The following is a 25,990-nucleotide window of genomic DNA, read 5'->3' as shown; positions in this document are numbered from 1 at the left end:
TTTCCGATGGAGAGGATGTAGAAGGTCATGCAGACGGCGATGCTATGGGCAAGCATCGGGTGGGTTAAGACATCCAACATGGAATATGAGTTGTATTAAGTCATAGCAAAGCTGAGCGAGAAAAAAAAAAAAAAAAAAAAAAAAAACAAAAAAAAAAAAAAAAAAAAAAAAAAAAAAAAAAAAAAAAAAAAAAAAAAAAAAAAAAAAAAAGCAGGATCCACTGAGTTCAATATACGGGAGAGACTGGGACCGAGATATTGTAATCGGAGACATATGATCAGAGAGATAACCAATCAAAGAACCGGAGGTGTGATGCTTTCTTAGATATACTACCTCCTTATTTGATGCAGTTTACGTAGGGACTTGAATAATAATGGCGGTTCAGAGGGCCGACTTAACCTCTTAACAATATCCAATGAGAGTGATTAACTTTATAGATTAATATAGAAGGCGCGAAAGTGCTAGGGGGGAAAAGGAAGGAGTAAGGATGGGTGCTATTTTATATAGTATATAGGTAATCTTATTAAATTTAAGGGAGCTGGATCTGGCTGCAGAGGAGGCCATTGTTAGTATTATTTATTATTATAAGTTGAAATAGTAGATGCTTACTAAGGTTTAGCATCTTAGGATGGTGACTAAACAATGCTTAGTGGGTGCAGAATAGTGGTGTGTAGCACTGCTTAAATACTAAAGTAGTAGCTTGCTAAGGGAACTTACAGGTGGAAATGCAGCCATTTATAGCCTTAGTAGCAGTCATTTTCAGCGTTGATTTCACAGGTCCTCATATTCTAGTGTAAAATGGAACGACCCCTGCTTCTTGTCATGAACAGTGGTAAAAGATCAATCAGAAGTGGTTTAATTTACACTCTGGTCCAAAAACGTCTCCGCTGAGACTGCAAAAAAGAAAAAGGAAAGCCGAACGCGGGGGTCGAACCCGCAACCTTGAGATTAAGAGTCTCACGCTCTACCGATTGAGCTAGCCCGGCTGCTCTTGTTGGAAGGGATAGACACTAAATGCTTTATGAGAAAATTCTATTGACCATTCAATCCGCTCATACTTTGGTCCAAGTATAAGACCTTGTTGGCTTTTATGTTACAAGCTGACTTCCTGCACACCACCACAACCGCAGTTTAGAGTCCAGCGATCAAATGATATAAATTCAGAGCATTCAAACGTGTCCTAAGAGTCGTTCAGACACAGTAGCCCGTGGAAGTTGCCAGTGAAGTTGCCGAGGTCAGGCTCTTGTTATTGATAGCCCTGAGCATCTAGCACCCTAGGCTGCTAATGAGAATAATCTCCTGCTCAAGCTATTCCACAATCTGCAATCACTACTTTCATCTTAGGTGTACCAGTAGCAGAAGCCAGGCTTTCAATTTTCTCCACAACATCCCACCCGTCAACAACTTCACCAAAGACCACATGCTTGCCATCTAGCCAGCCAGCCGGTACGGTCTTCCCAATGTTTATCAGCAATTTATATGAATGAAATAACCAAGCAATCCAGGCTCACCGTGATGAAAAATTGAGACCCATTTGTATCTTTCCCTGCATTGGCCATGGATAAAAGACGAGGTCTGTCATGTTTCAATTTGAAATTCTCATCTGCGAAACGGTCTCCATAGATGGATTTGCCGCCAGTTCCCTACAGAATGACCTTAGTTAATATCACTGTAGTCGAAGCTGTACTCACGTTGCCTTTTGTAAAATCACCTCCTTGGATCATGAAACCACGGATCAAACGATGGAAGGGAGAGGCTTTATAGCCGAAGCCATGTTGACCAGTGCTCAATTCGCGGAAATTCTTTGCAGTTTTTGGAACAACATCATCAAACAACTTGAATATGATGCGACCAGCAGGTTCTAAAAGAGCCAAATTAAGAGGAGAAATGGAATCCCAGTGATGTGAGGAACTTACGCCCGGCAATAGATATATCAAAGAAAACGTTAGGTTCGGACATGACGGGCAGAGTCTCTTAATCCAGGCATGCAGGAGAAACTGATATGCCAGCTCAGTCCAGAATAATGTGGCTCCTTATATATGCGGGGTGAGAGAACCCCTCTCCTGACCCTGTCTTGATTGGATAAGGGATCATAATACCAAGTCGCTTTATTTCTCCTTGTCGGTCGCAGCAGTGGATTATTTCAGCTCATATGCCACCTTGGCCTGCTATTATCCGCATTAGTCTAGATTCCTCATCTAGTTAAAAGCATGTTTCTCGGACTGGATTATACCACCGAGAAAAACAATGAGATCTCGTAAGGCTGGCTGAGTTTGCATAGAAATGCTTGCTTTGATTTATTCAGCTAGCCACCCTCACCAGTCGTATTGCTGCCGAGGAATCCGTATCTGCAGCTTGACTGGAGATGTTCAACTTCCGTTTGCGTCTGCAATAGAGTGCGGTGGAATATGAATGCGGTCATTCTTCACAGCTTAGCCTTGGTCTAACGTAGTTACCTTATCAAACCTTAAAATAACCAAAACGTGTTTCTTTACACCTGTTGTCCTTCTCTCGGCATCTCTTGCAAATGCAGTTGGCATTGTGAGACTATGCGCTGGTTTTGACCTTCCAACATTGTGCGTTCCTCCCAGTCGCCGAGGAGTGCTTATCTTTTACTAGAAGGTTAGTAGTTTGTGAGTATCTACGGATCATCCATTCGTCAAAGCACATATGCCTAATTTCATTAACGACAACCAGCTTTCTTCCATGGAAGTTCCCGAGGGGTACATCTGCCAGCTTTTCAGGTATGTCTCCACCTTCAACCTAGGTAGTATCGTTTGGGCTATTGTTCAAGCTGGACAGAGGGTTGAAATAAGGCCGTCAGTAGCCTTATATGCTCCAGTGTTTAGACTCTAGTATACATCATAGAGAAAGACAAGGTGACGAAGCGGCTACTCAAGGGAAGACAAGATTAGATGTTTTGTATTTGGCACGCATTGTGAAGTCTAATATATTATCATTCAATATTATAATACAAAAGAATCTTATAGAGCTACAATGTGTACTGCATAAGGGAGAGAAAATAGAGCAAAAGGATGCTTATCGCCTTCTTCTTTCTGTGCTTCTTTAGTCTACCTAGCTTCAGTCCTTGATCCTATTCTCCTTTGTTGGAGGCCGGTATGCTTTCAGGGCAATCTTCTGCCATTCTTTGGAAGCCGAGTATGCGTCTTGGATTGGAGCCAATATAGCATTCAATCCCCCAGCAACGGCTGGTTTGAGAAGCTGAGGGTCAACTATAGCACTGGTTAGTAATGCTGGCACATCCCTGGATTTCAAGGCCTCGGCAGGATTCTCTTGAATGAGAGCCAGACTTTAGATGGCTTCATGCCGGCCATCGCCTCTATTCCGAGAAGTCTAGAGAATTTTCAGAGTGTACGAACAATTGCTTGTCTCACGGATAAATAGGGTTGGTGAATCATTAGTATACAGCCCTTGGCGTCAAGGATGTAGATCTCAGTTTCCTCTGTAGCCTGTTCACTACAAGAGTAGGGTCTGGATTAGATGAATAGCGCTACTTAGGGTTGTACTCAATATTTCTGTTCCACTCAGAATTGGTATTGCTTGGGCGCAGCAGGCGCAGCCAGGGTGAAATATAAATGCTTAACACAGGTAAAGTATTATACATAGTGGTTGATTTTATAGTACCCTAACATGAGACTACCTACCACTATCAAACTGCAAGCCAAACTAGCTAAATTAGACTACTACAGTTATAATTTCCTTGTGTGGCAAAAACAAAGCCGGCATTCAACAAGAGCAGCCGGGCTAGCTCAATCGGTAGAGCGTGAGACTCTTAATCTCAAGGTTGCGGGTTCGACCCCCGCGTTCGGCTTTCTTTTTTGCTCCGCAACTTTGTGCCTCTTTCTTTATCATGACTACCAGCATCGACGACCGCTGTCAACGCATGGCTGTGTTATTGCTGAGGTATCGTAATTGTCTGCAAACAAGCCCAAGCTGCAAACCCCCGATGCAGCAACTCTAGACCGAAACAGAACAAGTAGTCCGTATTTGCGACGACCTCGACCTCGTAAATCATGCTCAAAGGGGCCAGTCCCTGACAGGAAGCAGAGGCGATTGCAGCCAAGGAATGTCCTAGAAGATCAAAGAAATTGCTGTCAAGTGACTTCAAGACACAAGCAGAGAGTCAAGAGTGGACATGAAGATCCGAGCGTCCCTCAGATACTCAACGATCGCAGCCGCAGTCTCTCGAGCGCCCGGCTCGCCCAGAAAGAAAAAGTGATTACCATGAATCTGCCGGCACATATTCTCCGGCCGTGAGTGGACCAGTTTGACAACCTCCTCCCAACGCTCAAGGCTCAACGATCTGTAGCCTCTACCTTCGAGAGTACTCACGAGCCGCTGCACCTGCATGAATGCCCAAGTTGCCTTGTCCGCAAGTACATGCCGTCCATCCAGAATGCTGTCACCGTGCAGAGCAGAGATCAACGGCCACTGGCGAAAGTTGTTCGCATCGGCATCTTCCGTTGAGGTATAACGATCTTCAACAAATCCGCCCTCCTGAGAATAGCTCAAGTCCCAGCCGAGCAAGCCGACAGGCGTATGACCATAGTAGCCGCGGCGATAAACATCGTCCGGAATAATGACACGGGAGTTCAGTCCATTCTGCTCATGGACCTGGTCCAGGAAGAGCTCCGACATCATGTCGAGTGCAGCATACCCCTCAGACGTCATTCTGATACCAGCGGGAATGGACCGAGAACCAGCGAGTCCAGGAGTAGCCGCGAGACTCACGAATAGCTCAACTGTTAGCCCCCGTGCCTTTGCTGCTTGCGTGTACGGAACCACTACCCGGCCGCCCATACTCCAAGCGACAAGCACGATCTTGGGCGACAGGCCGTGCCTCTCGATCACCATTTTCGTTACCTCCGCTGCTTGCAGGCCCCAATCACGAATACGAAATTCTGGTGCTGTTGCAGCCATGATCTCGTCCGGCTCGCTCTGGAGCGGGTACGAGATGGCAAGAAGGCCGTGGCCCAGTGTGTTTAGCCAGTGTGCCAGGAAGTCCTCCCTGCGACTTCCGGGATGGCCGCCATATGAGATGCGAGCATTATGACCGCCACCCGGGATGAACACAATCAGGGGATTGTCGCGATTTGCGGGACTGAAGGTGTAAAGTGTTGGGAATCCTGCGACAGTATCCAAGTGTTCTCCTGCATACAGCACGGTGGGGGAGTTGTCAGTCATGCTGTTGCATGGAATCCAGCTGTTTATTGCAAGTTTCCCCACTGGCAAGACTGCCCTTTAGCGGTCTTGTGGTTGGTAACACACCACATGCTACTAGTGTAGATTGACTGTGTTGATGTATAAGGAGGAAAGGTTGGAGAAGTGTTTGTCGTTGATTTAAGGGGAGGTGCGGGGATGGTTCAGGGACAGTCACGTAATCCACTTACTTGCTCATGGGAGTATACAAACACACGTCAACATGACAGTTGAATATCTTAAGCTTTCGTCGTGAATCACAGAGTTTGTAGAGATGAATTATGTCACCTTATGAAGCCAGGTATGGAAAGCATACAATCTAGATATCAAGGTACATAGTCAAAAATCACAGTGAGATTGTCATCATATCAACAAAGGCACCAACAAAGCGTCAAACAAAATCACACCAAATAAATCTATCCTATGCCACAAATCCTACTCCGCGTCAGCTTGATTGAAACTTGATTCCTCCCTCATGCGCTCCGCCATATTCTTCTTTTCAATGAATGCATGAACCACAGCTGTGAGTTCCTTGATCTGCTCCCGCAGCTGTATGATCTCCAAAGTACAGTTCTCTGCATTCGGATCTGAGGTGGTTTCCCGCACGGCCTGTCTCCAGGTGTCGTCCAAGTCAAAGTCAACTTCCTCAGCAGCATCCTCCCACTCGTGAACAACATCATCATCCTCTTCTCCCTGGCGACGATTTCGCCGGATCCGGCGTGCCTCGCGGACCTCAATCGTCGCGATGATGAGTAAGACTGGTGAGTAGATGATACCCATGATGACCTCGTTTAGCTTGGCGTAGTACTCGCGCGGCATCCACCACTCGAAGGGGAGGACCAGAAAGAAGATTTCGAGTAAGTTGAACGCTAGTAGGCTCGCCGTTAGTTCATGCGGTGTCTGCAGCAAAATAGGAGGACTCACGGGGAATGAAGACGTTTTCGTCTGGTGCCCGAACAAACTGCATTGTCTTCAGAGCGAAGATCGCCATATACTCATCTACAGCATTGCCGGCGATATCCTCATAAGCGCTATTGTAGAGTGCAATCAAAATGTTGAGCAAAACTATTCCCCGTCAGCAAAACACTTCCCGGTCGTGCTGGGAGCCGACCAACTTACCAATCATGACAATGAAATTGAACAAATAGTAGAGGACGAGACCAAATGGGAACGCCAGGTCCTCGAATACACCGAAATCCGGGCTCTGCATGACACTGTTCGCCATGCCTTGTATAATACCCCTGGTAAGAGCCAGTTGGCCGTCTGCCTCGGCCATTCCGTAAAACGCCTGGAAGAACCCGACAATAATGACAAAAAGAAGGGCAAAGAAGATCAAGCTCTCCTTCATCATGACTCTCAGCACAACGAACATGGCGCCGAAGAATTTGAATGTATCGAGGTAGAGCATCATACGCATCCAAAACATCGGTCCTGCCATGGCCAGAAAATTGTAGCTCAGCTGGTTGAGTGTTGTCCTCTGTGGGTCGTTGACGGAGCTCGATCGCGTAAGGGCGGCGATACGGAGGAAGAATGACACCGCGAGGATGATGTAAAGAGTCGAGTTGAATGCGTTCCAAAAGTCGATGTAGTCCCTTCCAACCTTCCAGACTTTGGTGAGCTCGTCACAAATGTAGGACAAGGTCATGACATAGAGGATTCCTTCAACAACGTCCAAATCTCCGGTAGAGTTGACGGTATTGATGACAACGGTATACAGGATGAGATATATCAATGAGAAGAATATCTGACACGCGTTCTGATAAACGGGCGTCCTCATACGGTCAGGATGGAAATGAGTCCTGAAGTCCGTGTTGTCTTTGTCATCGTAGGGAACGAAATTGGTCGGGTTACCCTCTTCTTGACAGAACCAACCATGCCAGAGATACTTGATACATTTTTGGTATCCCGAAGAGCCTATGACTCTCAAAGCATGGAGATCCACAGCTCGCTCGATAACGTTGGCTGGTGTAGTTGGTTCTCCGTCCAAGAAGAAGGAGTACCTCTTTAAGAGGGCGTCCTTCATGAGAGAGTCCTGGTCCTCCTCGGACTCGATTCTGAAAGCCTTGGTTAACTTAAGCCTTTTCAGAGGTGTTTGAGATGGCTTTTCTTACATGCGCTTCGCAATGACCTCACATGCCAGCGCGCGACGAAGGAGCAGACCAGATTCCCAGAGTTCGGACCCTGCCTGGAGCTTGAACCACCGTAGACAAACAAGGAGACAGTACAGCACACAAGCTTTGTGATCATCACCACCTGCCTGCTTGGCAGTCTGGATCACCTCGTCGGTGATGATTCGGCTGTTAGGCTTGGTGATAGAACTCTCGTCGATCTCGAACGGAATCACCTGTTCGATCTGATATTTCAGCCGGAGAGCAACCTTCGTCAGCTCCTTAGCAGGACTGACAGAAATAGTCCGGTCAGCCCTGTAAGCTGGAAGCACTATTGTTTACGTTAGCTTTAGAAATGTGCGATACTGCTGGAGCTCAGGCCCAGCCGTTGGTGATGACGTACAACGCCGCCGCTCCGGGAGACGGCGATGGTCAGTTCGAGTTCCAGTGCTGAAGATGTCTGCCCAGTGCCCCATACTGAATGCTGTGGACTGTGATTCTAGAGCCCAGGATTTGCGAAGAGCAGAACGCCTGCATCGAACGAAAGAAAAGGCAATGGAGAATCAAACTTCGACCAAGATTCAGTTCCCGCACTATGGTCCCCGCCATCCCCAGCCACCTCTGATCTATGCGGAACTTTCAAAACATCACAACTTTCTCAACGATCTATGGCCAGTCTCTCGCGCAGCTTAGTGCTACAACTATAGATGATTGCTGAGCCAGTCTGATCGACCCTACTTTCGCCTTTCAGGAATAGTCTTCGTAGTCTAGAACGTACTCTTGCAGTTGGCACTTAGATATGAACTTATGTACATCAAATCAAGAGATAGAGCTGTCCCAGAACTGTGACCAGAGCTCAGTCATCAACGCAATTCTGAGTGATATGGACACATCGCCACGGCACGGGAAGCAGTGCGGCAGCAGATCCTCCCATGGGTGTACTGTTCTCAGCGTCAACTAGTCCAGTCTGAACCCTTTTTTGAGACATTGCTGCTTAGCCCTATCCCGCTCGTGAGCACATTAAACCCGTCTTCTGTCTCGTAATTCGTGTCATAACCGAAGCCCTTCTATCAGAAACTTTTTTCTTGCCCTCCTTCTCTGACCCAATGCTGAAACAACCGTCTCTCTCTTATGGCACCAGCCCATTTCCCAACGTATGCAAGAAAAATGGAGGTTTTGTCATTTGCAAGGGCCCATTGGCCCAAGGAGTCGTGACTAAAGAGGTGCAGTATCGAGAATTTATTCAGGGACACCCTCGTCGCTTTCGGACATGCTCTCATCGCCGCTGACTTCCATGTTCTCACGCTCCCGCTTGTCCATGAGCTCCTGGAGAGCAGCGTCGTCGTGCTCGGTGACAGCCTTGGGTGCCATCTTGACGACACAGCCACCCCCGGCTTTCTTGATGTCGCTATCGATCCTCTCGATAGCCTCCTCGAGCAACTTGATACCTAGGTTCTTATCCAAGCACTGGCTGGTCAGGACGTACAGGGGAGGAGCGACCAGCTTGACCTTGATCTGGTTCTCGGGGGTGTTGTTCGCCTCGGCAGTGCGAAGAGCGGTCTTGACGGCGTCGATTCCCTCATACCCGAAGCAGGTGACTTCGATATCAGCACGAACTTTAGTCGGGGAGGGAGTCAGCTTCTTGCTGATGTACTGTGTCAATTCCTTCTTGACAGCTTCGCTGGGGAATTCCACATCCTGCCACACGTCGGGGTTCCTATTGATAATATGAGTCATAAGGTCGAAATATGTAGATGGACAGGTTGATCCTACGTGATAGAGATCTTGAAGGCATCGTGAGCATGGCCGTATTTCCGGTTCAGTGGCCATCCGATCTTCTGGTACAACTCCTCAAGGGGAGTCTGAGTGGCTTCGGCGACATGGCGCATGATGGAGTGAACCGCCTTGCTCTTGTTGTACCTCTCTTCACACTTGACGACATCTTCCGGGGAAACTCGACGCTTGGAGAGATCGATGTAACCTGTACACCAATGAAACCTGTTAGACGGAGGGTCTCGAGAACGTTCAGAATCGGCCACACTTGCCCTTCTCCTTGTCAACACGAAGCACGATGACGACCTCGTTGCGGCCAATGCGAATGAGCTTCTGGATACTACGAATACGTCTCCGCGACAGTTCAGACAGCAGGATCATGCCATCAATGTTGTCATATTCGAGGAGCTTCACGTATGCGCCCATTTCGGCGATCTGCAAAATGGAGACAGAGGGATTAGCCCGAGATTCTTGCAATAGAATGACAATGACCATAAGACCGGTCGCATACCTGCTTGACATTGACCATGACATAGCTGTCAACCTCCGGATACTTCTCCTCGTAGAAACGACAATTTGTTAACGACATTTTGGCGGGGCTGCGCTTGATATTAGGCCGGATTCGACAAGGATTTGAGGCTTAAAGACAAATTAAGAGCGCGGATAAACTTTTCTCTGATAGCTCCTATTAGAAGCTCGAAGGTGCGCGACAGGTGCAGAGGGAAGAGGAGGTGCGGCAGCAGGCGAGTTCGACAATCTCAAATCACTTTGTGGCGGTTCAAAACCCACTTTTGGGCTTTGTTGGAGCCCGCATCGAATTCGGGACAGCCATAGGTGCCAGCAGTGCAGTTATATCACGTGGTAAAAAATGGTTTATGTACCGCCCGGCAGAAAAGAATCCAGCTTATCGAAGTTTATCGAGTTTATCGGTTCAGTCTCACCGCTCTTGAATCGGACCAAGGCCAGACTGGAAGTCTCAAAGTCGCAACTCTCTCTGCCATGTCGCTCAGGGTCAATCGACAGCTGTGACGACTGTGTTGAAGCCGGTCGTTGAAAGGTGTTCATCGCTTTGCCTACTGCCTTGACCTGCCCTCCCTCGTCCCTTGGCTTGCTTGGCCAGGCCGCTTCCAGGCACTGACGCCACCGCTCTTCGCATCAGGAGCACCACTTTCGTTGGACCTTGTTGAATCATTTAGCTAATATTTCACGCTCTAGCCTTTCCCCTCTATTTTACTACATTTCTGATTCCTTTCCCTATATCTCTTTCATTTTACCAGGTCATGGCGGTTTTTGAATGATTGTTTATGTCCGCGATTATTGAACGACCAGTGTCTCATATTGTATCCGTATAAGCCATGTCGGATTCCACTTCCCTCCAGGGGACGGGTCAACACCGCTCGGTGCGGGACCGAATATTTGATGTCTTTCGGACTTCTTCCTCAAACAGTCTCGCAGCTATCACTGAGACCAACCCACGGAACTTACCGACATATACTACGGGAGAGCCCGACGCTAGAACTCGTCTGCTGGAATCATACCATGACGGGGAAGCTGTGTGCGGACAGAAGTATTGTCGCCATGGCACTTTCTCCCCGAGACCAGAGCAACAACAAGGCGTCTTGCAATTGAATGCCGGGAGATCAGACCTTTCCGGTGGTTCCAGTGGGAACTCGAGTGGTGGACTTGGACCGGACAACCTACCCTCGTTGGAGTCATCGACGTCCGGATTAGCTGTGAAGAATCGCAACGCACTGTATGTTTTGAAACCTGAAGCGCTATGTGTCTTTCGGAGACATGCCATATTAAAGAGTCTGTTTGTCATGGCTAACCTTCAGCTACTCAGCTACCTCTCGTATTACATCCCATTTTTCAATTGGATTGGCCAGTACCGATGGTCCTTCTTCCGAGGGGACCTCATCTCTGCACTGACTGTTGCATCCATCTACATTCCAATGGCACTCTCGTTGTCGTCGAACCTTGCGCATGCGCCGCCTATCAACGGTCTCTATTCTTTCGTGATCAACCCCTTCGTCTATGCCGTCTTGGGAAGCAGCCCTTTGCTCATCGTTGGCCCAGAAGCAGCAGGGTCATTGCTCACCGGTACGATTGTCAAGACGAGTGTCCGACAGGGACGTTCGCATGAAGATAATGCTGCTGAAAATGCCATGGTGGTGGGAATAGCGACTGCCATGGCAGGCTCGATGATCCTGATTGCTGGACTGACTCGTTTGGGATTTTTGGATAACGTCCTCAGTCGGCCTTTTCTGAGAGGATTCATTACCGCCATTGGCTTTGTTATCTTCGTGGATCAATTGATTCCGGAGGCTGGGCTGGCAGAGAAGGCAAAAGACGCTGGGGTCAGTCACGGCAGTACTGTGGAAAAGCTACTGTTTTTCTTCCGAAATGTGAAGAACTGCCATGGCCTCACGGCCGCAATGTCGTTCAGCAGCTTCGCCATCATCATGGTCTTCCGGTATGTACCGAATCCTTTCCGGACACTGCGTATTCTAACTCGGTGCGCTATTCAGGACATTGAAAAAGACACTGCAGCCGCGCTATCCTCAGGTCGTTTACTTTCCAGACCGTATCTTGGTAGTCATTCTTGCTGCGATTTTGACGTGGCGTCTAGGCTGGGATGAGAAAGGGCTCGAAATCCTGGGTCCCATGAAAGAAACAGGAAATGGCGTCTTTGCGTTCAAATGGCCCTTCCAGTTCAGTCATATGAAGCATGTGCGCGCCGCAATGAGTACCTCTTTCGTTATCGCGCTGCTTGGCTTCTTTGAATCCTCTGTAGCCGCGAAGGGGCTCGGTGAGAGCAGAGACGGCGTTAAGGGTATGGCGGTTAGTCCCAACAGGGAGATGGTGGCTCTCGGCGTGGCCAATGTCGTTGGGGGTTGCTTCATGGCCCTACCTGCGTTTGGTGGGTACGGAAGAAGTAAGGTCAATGCTTCCACTGGAGCTCGAAGCCCCATGAGCAGTATCTTCCTGAGTATCATTACTCTGGTCTGCATTCTAGTACTTCTTCCTTATTTATATTATCTTCCGGTGAGTTCCCCTGTTATAGATTGCTGCCAATTGTGATATTTTATAGAAGCTGATATCATTTAGAAAGCGGTCCTTTCAGCGATGATCTCTGTTGTCGCCTTTTCACTGATTGAGGAATGTCCTCATGATTTGGCGTTCTTCATTCGTCTACGCGGTTGGACTGAATTGGCCTTGATGCTTCTCATCTTCTCCTCGACGATCTTTTATTCACTCGAGTTGGGAATTGCGCTCGGCATCGGGCTTTCTGTCCTGATATTGATTCGGCACTCTACTCAGTCGCGCATTCAAATTCTCGGAAAGATACCGGATACGGGTCGATTCGACAATGCCGAGCTCCATCCCGAGAACGTCCAATTGATCGAGGGTGCCCTTATCGTCAAAATTCCAGAGCCTCTCACTTTTGCCAATACTGGCGATCTTAAGAATCGCCTACGCCGTTTGGAACTATATGGCTCGAGCAGAGTGCATCCATCCTTCCCTCGGATGCGTTCTCCGGAGAACAATAAGAATATAATCTTCGATGTCCATGGTGTCACTAGCATCGACGGATCTGGAACTCAGGTTCTTTTCGAGATCGTGAAAGGATATGCGGACCAGGGGACGCGAGTGTTCTTCTGCCGTCTTCCCAATCGCGACGTCTTCCGAATGTTCGAACGAAGCGGTATTGTGGAGCAATGTGGAGGAATGACGCATTTCGTTCCCAGTGTGGATGAAGCGATCAAACTTGCCGAATCGGAAGAGCAGACAGTCGAAAGCTGAAGTCGTTAGGGATAGAGCAATTTGTCACACGGCCAAACAAGCTGACTATATTTGACCTTCACGATGTATTTGAACGATTGATGATTCTGCATATATTCCGAAACAGCCAGCTGTATTTATAGATTCTTTGAAAGCACGGAGTCAGCGCAAATTTGGTCGTCGATAAGGTTGCGGATTTCCATAGTTATAAGTACATAGACGAGCAAGCACTTCTTTGAATGAGATGATTCAGTGCGCGGAGAACGTGGTCTCTTATTTCTCGCCATTCCTCTGTGTCGGAGATTGTGCGTACTGCATCCCATCTGCGTCACGCCAGGCATCTGCGTAACGTCCTTGCAGAGAAAGTTTGGGCGACATCGCGAGGAGGCGATTCAGCCCAGGCACTCACCCCATGTGCTGGGCCCGATACGTATGCACATCGTCGATACCGGGATAGGCCAGCTCAGAAAACGGCTCATCAACTGCTGCCTGGCGTAGAATATGGCTTTCAGAAACAGCATCGGATCACCTCAAGAGTGAAAGCGAAGGCGTGGTAAGGCTCGAGCAAGTAAGCTCGCTGGGAACAAGTCGTCACGCTCATGTCTGCTCATCACCGCCCATAGCAGCTCGACGTATAACAGCTTGAAGCAGTTCCTCATTCGCCCGCAATAGCAGACGGTCTCTGCTCTCACGAGCTGCTGCAGCACCATCTTCAGAGCTAGCTTGTCCCGACGGTGCGACCAGCTTCATTTTACCTTCGCCGCCTAGGACGAAGCTGCCACATGCGATTTTAGTCAGACGCACGGGTTGATTGACCGAATGGTGGCCGCTCGCCAGATCTCCCAGGTTCAGCTTGATTGCCAAGTGCTTCTCTAGGTAGGTGGACAGGCCTGATAAGACAGAATTCTTCCGGTGAGTCAACTCGGCGTCTAGATTACTTCCACGCACAAACTCCGTGAAGGAGCCACGAGGAATATTGACGTTGAGAGATCTCAGAGCCGGCGCAACGGGCGGCGAAAAGGACAAGGTAAGCTGCGTTTCCTTGATGGTACCTTCGAACATCCGATGAGTGTCGGAAGGTTCTTCATGGTCTCCCCCCATCAGAATGTCGATGTACATCTCTAGGGCCGTACACATGAAAGTCGAGGGTAAGCGAAGAACAGAGCAGTAAGTGTCAAAATTAGCAGACAAGAAAGACATGAAGGTCTGCCGCAGGGGAGTAGGGAACCGCGTCAGTAGTAGCGGGAGCTGAGTGGACTGTTTCCGCCTCGCCGAGGTGCGACGGCCATCTTGTGCTGCAAGAAGAGCAGCTTTGTAGGTGATGTTTTCATACTCTAGAGTGACCAGTATTCCAGAGAGTTTCTCCGAGGTAGCCTCTGTGAAGGGTGCCGATAACGTTTCCCAGACGCAGTCTCTGAGAGATCCGGTTCTGGAAAGGACATCATCATCAACAGCGCCAGCTGCACTTAAAGGAGCCTGAGCACTGGTAAACAGATCCCCTGTAAGGTGAACCCTTAATCTGCTAGCATAAGTTCTCAGGGCGGCCTGATTGCCAAGAAGGGACTGGAATTCTTTCCCATGGTGAAGTGGAGATAGACGGTGCAGCGTCCATGAGGTATTCCAAAGTTGCTGTAAATCAGAGTTTGCCATCATCAAATTCTGAAATGCCTCGGTCTAATAAAGACTTTGGATCACATATCCAAGTCGAGGAAGAGTCCTATCTCGGGAGATATCTACCTGATCGCGATATGGAATAGTTCGCGCTGGAACGCGAATCAGACAAACAAAGCAAACATATTTCCCAAAACAATATACACTTAGGGCTTAGGGTTGTCAGTCAAGAGTGTACGACCGAGAGAAGTCATTTAGACTCTGGTCATGTCAGTGAATAGATTTCCAACCTATACAGAGCCACTATCCTAGCGATAACAATAGATAGAAAGAAAGCGCTCAACCCATTTCTATGCGTCCTCAACTCCGACTGAAATCCATGCTGTACCTAACGCCTGTGTCCCTGACTCCCGGTCAACGAGATCAAAGCAGATTCAAATATACTCTTGCAAAGACAGTCCTCCTCAGGCACTCCAGGCGCTGCCTTCCCGGCAATCCTGACAACCTAGTGCCACGGGGATACTATTCCAGACCCAGATATTCTCTGCGTCATGGGGAAGAGCTCTCCGTGAGGCCAACTCCTCTCTGGCAACATCGAACCAAACATCCTGCACCGATGAATGTAGATGCGATACTGGTGTGGTCTCGAACACCAACGAGTTGATATCGTCTTTCTCGTTCAGCATCAAATCATTATGAAAGTTACGCATGAAATCCTTTCGTTGTACTCGCTGACTGCCGCCATCACCTATCTCTGCAGAGAAGTATTCCACTATTCGAAGAAATGGTGACGCAGTAAGCAGCGAGCCGATCCAGCTGTCATCTGCCACAGGCTCCTCTGGTGGCACAGTATGTCGTAGGTATGAAACGAGCAGATGCATGCAATGGTGCGTGCAGATCAGAGTCGGAGTATTGGTAAATGGGGGCGATCGAAGAATTCCGATCTGCAAATCTCGGTACATGGATTTACGGACTTCTGGGGGTATAGGACCGGACAATCGTCCGGCTTCCATGTCTTGCAAAAGTGCATTTTTTAACTCACGACGGGCAAGATTGTAAGCCTCCAGAAAGTATAGTGTGTAGTACCTGGTAGAAAGAGGGGTCTCATCAGAATCAGTAGCTGGAGGATGATTTGCAACGAGCACTTACATAAGTGGTATGAGGTTGAACCATAGACTGGATTTCCCCCGTTTCAAGAACTCATTGCGCTCATTCCTGGATGGAAACATTGCCTTGACAAAACCTGGCTCGCAGTGGACGAATCGATCCATGACGCGGTCTGCGAGGTAGTAGCAAAGCTTAGAACACAGCTTCGCCCGTCGTCGCAAGCTATGCATATACCGGAACGTGTATAAGTGACCGCCCTTGGCACTTTTGGCGGGAGGGAAAAGGTCTGATAGAAGCACCACATCGTCTTCGGGATTTCGAGTATAGGTTCTCTCACTGTCGATGGGAGATGGTAGCGTTCCATGACGGGCCTGCCGAAGGTATCGGCGCGCGATCAGTTGTTCATGAAAAGTGAGGACTTGACAAAAGGCCTTGCAAACAAGTTTGAGCTGCAGCAGGTCTTTGATACCGCATTGAGCAAAAATCTTGATTTGTATTTCGACGGGCAGGAGATCCCAGGGTGAGGAGGTAGGTACTATGTCGGTTTTCTCGATACTGAGTCCGTATCAGCAATTATGCGCACATATACTGAGCTAATCCCATAAACAAACAGACTTACACCGAGCTCGATGACAGTGAGGATGGGAAGAGACTTTTCCGGGATGGCTTTTTACCCTCTGATTTTCTGCCTTTGCGAATAGCAGCACCAGCTTTCTTTGCATGTTGTCGCAGTTGTTGTAGGATCGCACTCATCATCAAGCAGCGGAAACCATAAGGAGGCCGGCTCCACCTTCGAAGTCAAAGTTAGGGGGGCTGTCACCGGCTCACCATGTAGGGTGAGGATCTCTATAGAAACAATGGCTGTTCTGTCATGAAGGACCTTCAAAGAAAGAAGACAGCTTGCTTACCTCCAGCTTCATTATTGTCATTCTATTCTCCGCTTCCAAGACAGGGACAGAAGCGCCGTGACTAAGCCACGCTTATCTGAACTAAGAATAGTTTGCTGTGCAAAGTACCTACTATTAAAAACATCCTCCAATAGCTTTCACATGTCTGTCAATTTAACAGGAATTGAAGAGAGCTAGCTAGCCAAAGTTTCAAACGGCAGAGTGGATCGGAGGGGAATGTTTGAGCATTGTACCCTTGAAACGAAGCCCTGGTACATCATTTGACTGAAGGCTACCCTCTTCGCCATCATTTATTATTTATTTATATTCAAAATCTCCGAAATGACTGGTGAGATCGCTATTCGCCTGCGATTAGGTTTGTCGTATGTCGATACGACAGCAAACTCTAGATATATATATCGCCCATGAACTCGAAAGTTACGTCATCCGTTCCTGAGGTTGCGCAACGCACGTGGCTAAGCGCAAAAGACCATCAACTGCAGTTGGGCAGCAGTGCCAACTTCCAGAGTTCTCACCAACATTAGCATCGAGCTCAACCAGAAAGTAGAAATGAGCAACAACATCCTCATTGTCGGTGCCAGCAGAGGCCTTGGTGCCTCTCTGAGAAGATTGTACGCATCCAAGGCATCAACAACCAGAGTCTTCGCGACAAGTCGATCCAGTGCCCCTCCAGAAGACAGTTCTGAATCTCGCGTCTCATGGATCCAGAATATTGATATCTCCCAAGCCAATGTTGGTGAAACTCTGGTATCCCAACTGCCTTCATCCACCAAGCTCTCCTCCGTAATCATCACGGCGGGGTATTTCGGGTTCGAGACGTTTGATGACCCCGACTGGGAAAAGGAAGTAAAGATGTATACCACATCTGCCATTGGCCCCGTCTTTGTGGTGCAGCGCCTCGTTAAAGCGGGCCTGCTGGACAAGGGCAGCAAAGTGATATTGGTCAGCAGTGAAAGCGGGAGTATCACATTGCGACACGAAAAGGAGGGCGGGGGAAACTATGGTCATCATGCCAGCAAGGCCGCATTGAATATGGTTGGGAAGCTTCTCAGTCTGGATTTGAAAGAGAAGGGCATTGCTGTCGGGCTGGTACATCCTGGCTTCATGCGCACGGAAATGACCAAGAGTGTCGGGTTCGACAAGTACTGGGATGCCGGTGGAGGTAAGAGGTCATTGACGTGTCTATTGTGCTATAGAGTGACGCTGATCCTATGACTACTTGCAGCCGTTACCCCTGATGAAGCAGCTCAATCTCTGGCCTCGTTCATAGACAGCTTTGACATCAGTCAGACGGGGCAGTTCTGGGCACCACGAGGACCTGGGTAAGTATAGCTTTGGACCAGACAATCAAGCAGGAGGCTTGGTGCTGATTCTTTGACAGGGACATTGGAACTGCAGAAGCTGTTCTAGGGAAAGACTTACCTACTCCGCTACAACTCCCATGGTAGGCTACGGAGAGCCTTGTATCACTTAACCGTACGGGTGAGGGTATGGATGCTTTGCATCCTTTCGAGCGCCGTAGGAGGTTTCGTGTTAAGCAAGACTGTTTCCATCCAATGATAGTATATTTATCCAGAATACAGTCTTGCCCAATGGTCTTGCTAGTAACACTGCTGTTTACGTGGACAGAACATTTGAAAGCTTCTCCATGTAAACACGCTTACCTCCTGCATGGGCATCTTGCGCCATCTCAGACCAGGACAGAACCAGACAGATGTAGTCCGGTTAGTCTACTGACGCTAGGAAATGGTCTGCTGACTACATTTCAGAATGAAGCGGGAAGCTGGAGTGAAAGATGTATCAGCATAATGTTTTGTTTGGCTCCAAAAAAAGCTCGAGTGACTAAAAAAGTGAAATGCATCATCCGTGAATCGAACACGGGCCTCGTCGATGGCAACGACGAATTCTACCACTAGACCAATGATGCTTTACCACGGAGGATTTTTCAGTAATTCAATTTATTTTTCTGTCTTTCGCGAATGCATAGTTAAGCTATTGTCCATTCGATCCCTTCTTGTCTACTTGTGCTACATGGGACTCAGGGTCCGGTAGCGTAGATAGCTGATATGAAATGCAGGTGTCGACCTCAGGCAAATAAGAGTTGATTTGGAATTGCTGGCCTGCAGATGCCGATATCCGAAGCACTGCCTCCGCCCGACTGCGGGATATATTAACTAAGTTCAAAATTTACTCCCTGCGCCTTGAGACTTTCCCAAGGTTGTAGCTGTCCACTTGTACAGTCTCCATCCCAATACGAGGGTTTTATCGCAGCAATCAGTACTTGTCATACGTCACAGCTCCATACCATAAGCCCAAGGATATTTATCATTTGCTGTTCGGGAGGGCAATGCAGAACTAATGGCCGCTAGAAACCATCTGGAAGGCAATGCAGGCTCACGTGGTTGAGCAGATTGCCTGACATCGGCTCTGTGCAGCAGAGAGTACAGGCTACCGGGGCAACAGCTAACAAGGGCATGAAGCTCGCCAGTAGTGGAACATTCTACCATGCCAACCAGGGTTCTTGACTCCTTTGCGTGATAATCTACGCGAGGGCCATTTTTCAAATGCTCCACTATTGAGTGGTGGTTGACACTTGACAGCCGGATAATACGGGACAGATCGTCAACTGCGGCAGTGCTGTGCATTGAGGCTCATGGAGCCGAATACGCAGTTGCCCAAAACGGTATCAGTCTCAGCAGACCAGTGATGAGCGAAGGAGTGGTATGAAAGATAGCTCGCTGTTGATGAGAGCCCATCCGCCATGTAACTCCTACGTATACAGAGGTAGGTGAGGATGGAATGGCAAGTAGTTGCAGTCCGTTAGCACCACGGATTAGCGCATGAAGCAAACAGAGAAGCATTCGAAGCTCGAGAGCCTAAGAAGGACGAAAGGAGCAACTCCAACATACCTTGCTCAGCCCTTTGATGTGGAGAGCATCAAACCATGGTTTGCGCCCGATTGCCCACCAAGTGGGAAAACCAAGACTACATAGCCTGGAGGAGCAGGAGCTAAACTCCTAAGCGCCTAGCCGGAAGAGATCTAGCGGACATCGCCAAGTGCTGCGCCCCACAAAGAATGGCGGAGATCCATCGCGGTTGGTGCTGCTCGGTAGCTACTTACTCATGCAGGCAGCTTGGTATGAGGCATTAGAGAGCTATTACTGGTAGTGTAGCTTATGACAGATGAGAGATAGGCAAGGCAGGTAGAGTAGAACTGTACTGCACGGAAAATGAGAGCTATGGCTATTTAACCCCGCAACATCCCATCTCCTCTGACTACGCAATACACTTCAAGTCTCACCATCATCAACCGGCCCCTTCACTGTGGCGGCCTGAACCTTAAGTTGATTCGTATTTGAGCTTTTCATCCCTTCTGCAGCACCTTATATTGCACTTTCATCAATCAGTCCCGTTATCTTGGCGCTATCAGACAACTTTCATACAAGCAAAACACTACTACAAACTGCCACTATGTCCACCGAAGCGAACATTCCTAACGGAAAGGCACCGGTGCAAAACGCGCCAGGGCACAGCGCCCGCACACACGGACCCGTGGCCGTTCAGCCAGCACGCGCTGGTGATTTGCAGCCAAGTTATGCCCAACAGATCCAGCATGATGCCGATAACCCGGAGGCGCATAGCTGGTACGCTTCCATGAGTAAGTGTTGCCATTTTCTCTGTTCGCCTGATGTCGTTTGTTTACTCATTCTGCTTAAAATACAGTCCATGGATTGGGTTCGTGCATTGGTGGCTTGGGAGCTATCCCATGCTGCATCTGCTGTCCCAACCCGTTCAAGCCAGTTGCCCAGGGTGAGGTCGGTCTGGTAACCAAATTCGGACGGTATGGAAGCCTTGCCTGAAGTCAGACCAATGGTATACTTACATCTGTGGTAGATTCGAGCGTGCGGTCGATCCCGGTCTGGTCAGAGTCAACCCTCTGAGCGAACATCTTACGACCGTCGACGTTAAGATCCAGATCGTCGAAGTACCCCGCCAGGTTTGCATGACCAAGGACAATGTCACTCTCAACCTGACCTCGGTCATCTACTACCAAATCATTTCGCCTCACAAAGCGGCTTTCGGTATTACCAACGTACGACAGGCTCTGATCGAGCGCACACAGACAACTCTGCGGCATGTAATTGGAGCGAGGGTTCTGCAGGATGTGATTGAACGCCGCGAGGAGATCGCCCAGTCGACGTCCGAGATCATTGAGGAGGTTGCAGCTGGATGGGGTGTCCTAGTCGAATCGATGCTCATCAAGGACATCATCTTCAGCAATGATTTGCAGGACTCGCTCTCCATGGCAGCGCAGTCCAAGCGTATCGGTGAGAGCAAGGTCATTGCTGCCCGTGCCGAGGTGGAATCCGCCAAGCTCATGCGCCAGGTATGTTGTACTCTCATCCACCAGCGACAAGTCGACCAGAACTAACGCGAGAACTTCTCTAGGCTGCGGACATTCTGTCCTCTGCTCCTGCCATGCAAATCCGCTACCTCGAGGCCATGCAAGCCATGGCCAAGACCGCCAACAGCAAGGTTATCTTCCTGCCTGCCGTCAACCAGACGGTGCAGCAACAGCTGGCTGCAGCCGAAAATGCCGGCGAGGGTCCAAGCAAATACGAAGCCGGACAGACGGATGGCGGGTTCCAGCGCGCTATCAATGCCCGGGTGGTGGAAGATATCTGAACATGAGACCGGTGTCTCGAATCCCGATCACGATAATGCTGATAATCCGTTGGCGCATCCATTACGGATGAGTACCTGCCTTCTTTTGCTCTACCTTAATCCCCTTGATGATTCGACCGACGATACCCACTTTCTTTCATGTTGACGTTGACTGACTGCGTGATGATCTTAAATTCGCGGTTTGCTGGATATGCACGGCTATTTCCTGGAACCTTTTATGATGTCTGTACTGGAATAACTTGCTTCTCTGTGCTCTGCGATTGAATAATGCCTATGCTTAATTGAAGCCTTTCTTTGGACAATTTCATTCAGTATGCCATCAATGAAAAGTATTGCCGTAGGCGGTGAAGATTGCACATTGACACCGATGGAAGCACTGATGGAGCTGTCAACATGAGCGGGACATGAGGAAACAGAAACTCTAGGCTAGCCGATGTTGATCGTGGGTTGGAGCGAGAAATTTCCCATCATAATCTAGTCTTGCTCTGGTGAATGCTACAAAGAACGGAACCCCCGTCCCCAGTTCTCCCCGATAAACGCTCCAAACCTGGAATCCAACACAATGGCCTCGAGACAGACTCCCAGTCCGGCTCGCGCAGCTACCCTGACATCAAACACACGATCCTCTCAAGAACTGACACCTGACGTTACCGATCCATCCTTCGATCCAGCCGATTTCCTCAACGATGCCCTTCCACCGCTGACGCTGGCGTCATCGCAATCCCGCAGCCCGGGCGCCGTTCCCCTCGCGGAATTGTCTGCTCAAGTCCAATCGATCCTCTCTCAGATCAATGCGCAGAATGTTCGGCTTTCCAATCAACTCACACAACTCACCGATGAGATTTTGCGGAGTGGAGGGCGACTGGCTTATGAGGTTGAGGTGCTGCGGGGTGAAGCGATTGGTCTTTCGGATACGTTGACCGAGGTCCTACAGCCCGATATCGCCCAGTTTGTACCTGAGGGACTACAGACGACTGTGGACAGCGACAAAGACGTTTCTAGAACTTCCCAAGAGGGAGAAGATGGGGAGACAGCGGCAGAAATGGGCCAGGATGACAATGCCACGGTCGCTGATCCGGACTACATCACGAAACTACGGATGTTGAATCAAGTACGGTCGCGACTGGAGGATGTGGTTCAGGCCTTTGGAGACGCCATGGAGTGGCCATTACCGCCGTCGGAAACCTCACTGACGTCGTCGTTCATCTCGGTCTCGGCCCCTGAACCTGGGCCCGAGAGCCAGAGTCTCGAGGAGAAGGGGAAGGAGGTTGCAAAGAGGCTCCGGAACGAGATTACAGAGTTGCTCAATACCAATGGTGGTGGACAAGCCGGTTTGGATGCAGCTACGAAGCGATTAGAAGCGCTACGTGAGTTGGCGACGATCTGGAAGGGCTCCGCTGAAGAGAAGGCGCGGAATCGTTTTCTGGATAGCCTGGCGAAGATTATAGATGACCGACGCCGGTCATTGGAGAACCAGGGCGGTTCGGATCAGTCCCAAGCGCGATCCTCGTCGACAAGAGGGAAGACAACGGGTCATCAACGGCAGGAAAGCGAGGGGCCGGGGGGTGGCATCTTCAAGAATCTACAGCGCCTGCGTGAGGAGATATACCTGGAATGATGCGCTTGTAGTGTACATCGCACTGTGTACAGATTCAGAGAATATTGCGTATGCCTACGTGCAAACCTGGAGTTCTCGCGACGTCTAACTGGATGTCTAGGAGACCAGGACACAGTCACACGGAGGCCATCTAGACAGTCCGGAGTATCTAGTCGAGGCTAGACTAAATGCTGATCTGGATGAAACGCCCATGCGCCAAGCCTGGCCAGGAATCAATCGTCCCTGACCTCTCAGACGTCTTTTAACCCGGGACCCCAGGGGCGATGACGCGTCAGAGGCAATATAGAAGAAGACAATCAATACAATGGACTTCAAATTACTGCTGGACAGAGGAGAAACTCTTTATAGAATCTAATGTTTGATATGACCTCCAAAGCGAAATTAGATGACGGGAAGCTAGGTAATAAGAGTCGTTACACGGCACGGCGTTGGTCGATCGCATCATGGCTGCGGATGGATCCTGGTCCACGCCTATCAGTAGAGCTCCACCGGGTCAAATAATGTCAATCATTTCCTGCTCCATCCCACGGAGTACCACAGTCGCCATGCCTGCTAAGGGTCTGTGGCTTTTTGCAACGTGCGCTTTATCTTTCGCTTCAATCTTTAAACCTCAAATCCAACGCAGATGATTGATCAGGGACCAACAACCTCTGGAGCTGTATAGGAGCGGCTGAACCCCAACATACAAACCCCTATCGCATTACACTGCGTCGTCGTCATTGACTTTCTGTTCCGTCGGCGCAAACAATATGGTACATTGCTTCATTGACTGTTGAGCGCTCCTCTCCCCGAGTCGCACAATTGACGACTATTACGACTGTAACCCCTCATCGTCTTCGCTCACTTTCGAATATTCCAATGCAGGAATGCCTATCTCGAGCACAACCTCCGTTTATAGTGGTTGATACCAACGTTCCTTTTCCGCTCGGCTCCAGCTGACACTGCGATTGATTGTCGTGCGTTCTTGCAGAGGGCCAGAAGAGGACGACAGTTCGGCCAGAATGGCTACCCTCCGCATTTCCACCCCCTGGGGCGATCAGTATAAATCCATGTGCTCGAGGGCGACGACGCTTCTGCAACGAGTCTATCTGTATGGTCGACCGAGAGCTCGCCCGGCCAGGGCTCTCATTCTCACACTCGCCGCATGCTTTTTCCTTTACGTTTTTATCTCAGCGCCCTTTAGACAGGTAAGTTTTCTGGCTATATCAGGTTGATCTACAGCTGACCCTATCTCTCTATATAGACACCCGTCAATTACTGGCTCAAGTATCCCTCTTACCATCCATTCGGTGGCCGCCCTGAAGACACACCCATGATCCATACTGGTGGACCTGCTCTAAGTCGGAATGACACTCTGCCGAACAGTCTGCAGAAAAACAACCCTTCTTTTCATCTTGTGTTGCCCGCTGGGCAGAAGAACGCCGCCCTGTGTCGCACAATAACCTCCGCAATGATCTTGAATTACCCCCCGCCTACTTTAGTCCAATACGGCAGAAAGCTCCCAGACGGATCCTCCGAATATGATTACATGGTGGACCGTGTGACGGGCATATACAATTTTTTGGAATACACCCCGCACGTGCGGGATGGCGATTTTGTCCTCATCGCCGATGGCTATGATGTTTTCTTCCAGTTACCGCCGGAGGTGCTCATCCAGCGGTTTCAGAATATCCTTAGAGTGAATAATGCCAAGTTGAGAAAGAAATATGGCCTTGCAAAGGAGTATCATCCTTACCGCAAAGGCCTGGAGGGGGCCTTGCAGAAATACTCTCAGAGAGTGCTATTTGCCGCAGGCAAAGAGTGTTTCCCCAACATAACTGCGGACGCCGGCTGCATCACCGTGCCGCAGTCCAGCTTGCCCCCGGATGCCTACGGCTGGAAGACCGACATTCATCCGGAGGGACACTTGACACGACCACGGTGGCTGAAGCCCGGTACGGTGATCGGCCAGGCTGCCGACCTGAAGTTAATATACGCCGAAGTACTGCGCTTCGTGGAGGAAAACCGGCACAACCGCAGTGACTATCTGGCTCTGACCCAGATGTACGGACGGCAGGAGTATGTGCGGGAGCTGGAAAGACGGAGAAGTTCCAACTGGTTTCAGGAGTGGGTTTACGGACTAATTGGCATTTCCGATGCTGCGAATGTCACGGGGGTGAACCCGCGCCTTGAGGCAGGTCATCGCTACGAATACGGAATCGGCGTTGATTTCGAATCTCGTCTATTCTTCAACACACACAAATCGAAGAGGGATGTCGAATGGCTCCAATACCACGATATCCCCACAACATCTTCTGTCCAGATGAAGCACGGCGTTCCTCGAGAGAGGCGTCTGCTGCTCCCTCCGGATCTTGCCAGTCCGAGACTTGGCAATCCCTTCATCCAACCCAAGTTCGGCAAGGACGAACAGGTCAAACCAGAGTTCAACTCTACTCTTGACGCTCTTCCGAACCCGAGGAATCATTCATGGCATAGCATGCCCTTGCTGACAAATGTCCACTCGGCCTCTGTGCCGGCCCTGATCCATCTCGACGAAGAAAACCCGGTCAAGGATGACAAAGCCTGGCCGGTGAAGCACCCCGAACGGCTGACGCGAGATACCTGGTGGTACAACATGTGGTACCAACCGTGGGCTCGCGCGCTTCTCCGCAAGTACATGCGTAGCCCTACTGGATTCGACGCTGCCCAATCAGCCCTCCTGGGAGGGCAGGACTGGTGGGATATGCGCGGCGGCAAGGGAGGCGTTTGGACGGAAAAGGGAGAGTGGCTCGACTATGCGGAGGTCTGCACGGGCTTCGAAAAAGAGGTTTTCGACGATGATCTGGGCCAATGGGCACACGAAGGCGGGAACCCAGACGAGCCTGTTTACAATCAATTCGGCCAACTGGTCAAAGGCAAAGATGACTCTGTCTGATAGTCTGCCAGAGTCCCCTTTTCACCTGACTTCAAGTGGTTGGACGTGCCTAGCTGCGACGCAGCATGGTGAAGCGAAGGGCATGGCCCGTCTCCTCGCCCTGCATATTTTTGACATCTTTTGCACATATCACTTGCGGCTCCGGGGCCGGTCTGATATAGTCAGCCCGTTGTCTGACGCTTCTGCATTCTCGGTGTTTTGGAGTTGATTCATCGCTGACTATTTGGTTTGGACTCTGCATTTTGAACGTGGTCCAGATTAT

At 49.6% G+C, this 25,990-nt stretch overlaps 11 protein-coding genes and 3 non-coding genes across 14 annotated transcripts; 6 read left to right on the top strand and 8 right to left on the bottom strand.

Moving 5' to 3' along the window:
• Window positions 1-913: 913 nt before the first annotated feature.
• Asppvi_006870 lies at window positions 914-986 on the bottom strand. The gene has a single exon. It is a non-coding gene; the product is annotated as a tRNA-Lys (tRNA).
• A 317-nt stretch (window positions 987-1,303) lies between these two features.
• Asppvi_006869 (peptidylprolyl isomerase) lies at window positions 1,304-1,959 on the bottom strand (the record flags this gene model as incomplete). Its single annotated transcript, XM_043302765.1, has 4 exons — window positions 1,304-1,453; window positions 1,512-1,643; window positions 1,692-1,861; window positions 1,917-1,959. 4 exons carry the CDS (start codon window positions 1,957-1,959, stop codon window positions 1,304-1,306), a joined length of 495 nt encoding a protein of 164 aa, XP_043158700.1.
• Window positions 1,960-3,759: 1,800 nt separating this feature from the next.
• On the top strand, window positions 3,760-3,832 carry Asppvi_006868. Its single transcript has one exon. It is a non-coding gene; the product is annotated as a tRNA-Lys (tRNA).
• A 293-nt stretch (window positions 3,833-4,125) lies between these two features.
• On the bottom strand, window positions 4,126-5,205 carry Asppvi_006867 (thioesterase domain protein; the record flags this gene model as incomplete). The annotated part of the gene is made up of 1 exon (XM_043302764.1): window positions 4,126-5,205. One exon carries the CDS (start codon window positions 5,203-5,205, stop codon window positions 4,126-4,128), a length of 1,080 nt encoding a protein of 359 aa, XP_043158699.1.
• Window positions 5,206-5,655: 450 nt separating this feature from the next.
• yvc1 (putative potassium ion channel Yvc1) lies at window positions 5,656-7,804 on the bottom strand (the record flags this gene model as incomplete). The annotated part of the gene is made up of 5 exons (XM_043302763.1): window positions 5,656-6,089; window positions 6,145-6,285; window positions 6,340-7,274; window positions 7,332-7,659; window positions 7,732-7,804. 5 exons carry the CDS (start codon window positions 7,802-7,804, stop codon window positions 5,656-5,658), a joined length of 1,911 nt encoding a protein of 636 aa, XP_043158698.1.
• Window positions 7,805-8,567: 763 nt separating this feature from the next.
• On the bottom strand, window positions 8,568-9,690 carry Asppvi_006865 (translation initiation factor eIF2 subunit alpha; the record flags this gene model as incomplete). Its single annotated transcript, XM_043302762.1, has 4 exons — window positions 8,568-9,045; window positions 9,102-9,309; window positions 9,374-9,536; window positions 9,613-9,690. The coding sequence occupies 4 exons, from the start codon at window positions 9,688-9,690 to the stop codon at window positions 8,568-8,570; spliced, it is 927 nt and encodes a 308-aa protein (XP_043158697.1).
• A 766-nt stretch (window positions 9,691-10,456) lies between these two features.
• On the top strand, window positions 10,457-12,905 carry Asppvi_006864 (SulP family inorganic anion transporter; the record flags this gene model as incomplete). The annotated part of the gene is made up of 4 exons (XM_043302761.1): window positions 10,457-10,854; window positions 10,945-11,574; window positions 11,630-12,146; window positions 12,210-12,905. 4 exons carry the CDS (start codon window positions 10,457-10,459, stop codon window positions 12,903-12,905), a joined length of 2,241 nt encoding a protein of 746 aa, XP_043158696.1.
• A 576-nt stretch (window positions 12,906-13,481) lies between these two features.
• On the bottom strand, window positions 13,482-14,534 carry Asppvi_006863 (uncharacterized protein; the record flags this gene model as incomplete). The annotated part of the gene is made up of 1 exon (XM_043302760.1): window positions 13,482-14,534. One exon carries the CDS (start codon window positions 14,532-14,534, stop codon window positions 13,482-13,484), a length of 1,053 nt encoding a protein of 350 aa, XP_043158695.1.
• A 425-nt stretch (window positions 14,535-14,959) lies between these two features.
• Asppvi_006862 (F-box protein) lies at window positions 14,960-16,355 on the bottom strand (the record flags this gene model as incomplete). The annotated part of the gene is made up of 3 exons (XM_043302759.1): window positions 14,960-15,581; window positions 15,645-16,157; window positions 16,222-16,355. 3 exons carry the CDS (start codon window positions 16,353-16,355, stop codon window positions 14,960-14,962), a joined length of 1,269 nt encoding a protein of 422 aa, XP_043158694.1.
• Window positions 16,356-17,059: 704 nt separating this feature from the next.
• Asppvi_006861 (oxidoreductase, short chain dehydrogenase/reductase family superfamily) lies at window positions 17,060-17,958 on the top strand (the record flags this gene model as incomplete). The annotated part of the gene is made up of 3 exons (XM_043302758.1): window positions 17,060-17,672; window positions 17,736-17,832; window positions 17,892-17,958. The coding sequence occupies 3 exons, from the start codon at window positions 17,060-17,062 to the stop codon at window positions 17,956-17,958; spliced, it is 777 nt and encodes a 258-aa protein (XP_043158693.1).
• A 408-nt stretch (window positions 17,959-18,366) lies between these two features.
• Asppvi_006860 lies at window positions 18,367-18,437 on the bottom strand. Its single transcript has one exon. It is a non-coding gene; the product is annotated as a tRNA-Gly (tRNA).
• A 1,544-nt stretch (window positions 18,438-19,981) lies between these two features.
• Asppvi_006859 (slipin family protein) lies at window positions 19,982-21,196 on the top strand (the record flags this gene model as incomplete). The annotated part of the gene is made up of 4 exons (XM_043302757.1): window positions 19,982-20,168; window positions 20,234-20,351; window positions 20,405-20,897; window positions 20,960-21,196. 4 exons carry the CDS (start codon window positions 19,982-19,984, stop codon window positions 21,194-21,196), a joined length of 1,035 nt encoding a protein of 344 aa, XP_043158692.1.
• A 562-nt stretch (window positions 21,197-21,758) lies between these two features.
• Window positions 21,759-22,814, top strand: Asppvi_006858 (uncharacterized protein; the record flags this gene model as incomplete). Its single annotated transcript, XM_043302756.1, has 1 exon — window positions 21,759-22,814. The coding sequence occupies one exon, from the start codon at window positions 21,759-21,761 to the stop codon at window positions 22,812-22,814; it is 1,056 nt and encodes a 351-aa protein (XP_043158691.1).
• A 1,001-nt stretch (window positions 22,815-23,815) lies between these two features.
• Asppvi_006857 (glycosyltransferase domain-containing protein) lies at window positions 23,816-25,728 on the top strand (the record flags this gene model as incomplete). The annotated part of the gene is made up of 2 exons (XM_043302755.1): window positions 23,816-24,001; window positions 24,058-25,728. 2 exons carry the CDS (start codon window positions 23,816-23,818, stop codon window positions 25,726-25,728), a joined length of 1,857 nt encoding a protein of 618 aa, XP_043158690.1.
• Between the last annotated feature and the right edge of the window lie 262 nt (window positions 25,729-25,990).

Source organism: Aspergillus pseudoviridinutans, assembly GCF_018340605.1.
Source record: "Aspergillus pseudoviridinutans IFM 55266 DNA, scaffold_4, whole genome shotgun sequence".
Taxonomy (NCBI): domain Eukaryota; kingdom Fungi; phylum Ascomycota; class Eurotiomycetes; order Eurotiales; family Aspergillaceae; genus Aspergillus; species Aspergillus pseudoviridinutans.
The sequence above is the reverse complement of the archived record's forward strand: the minus strand, read 5'-3'. Positions and strand labels throughout refer to the sequence as shown.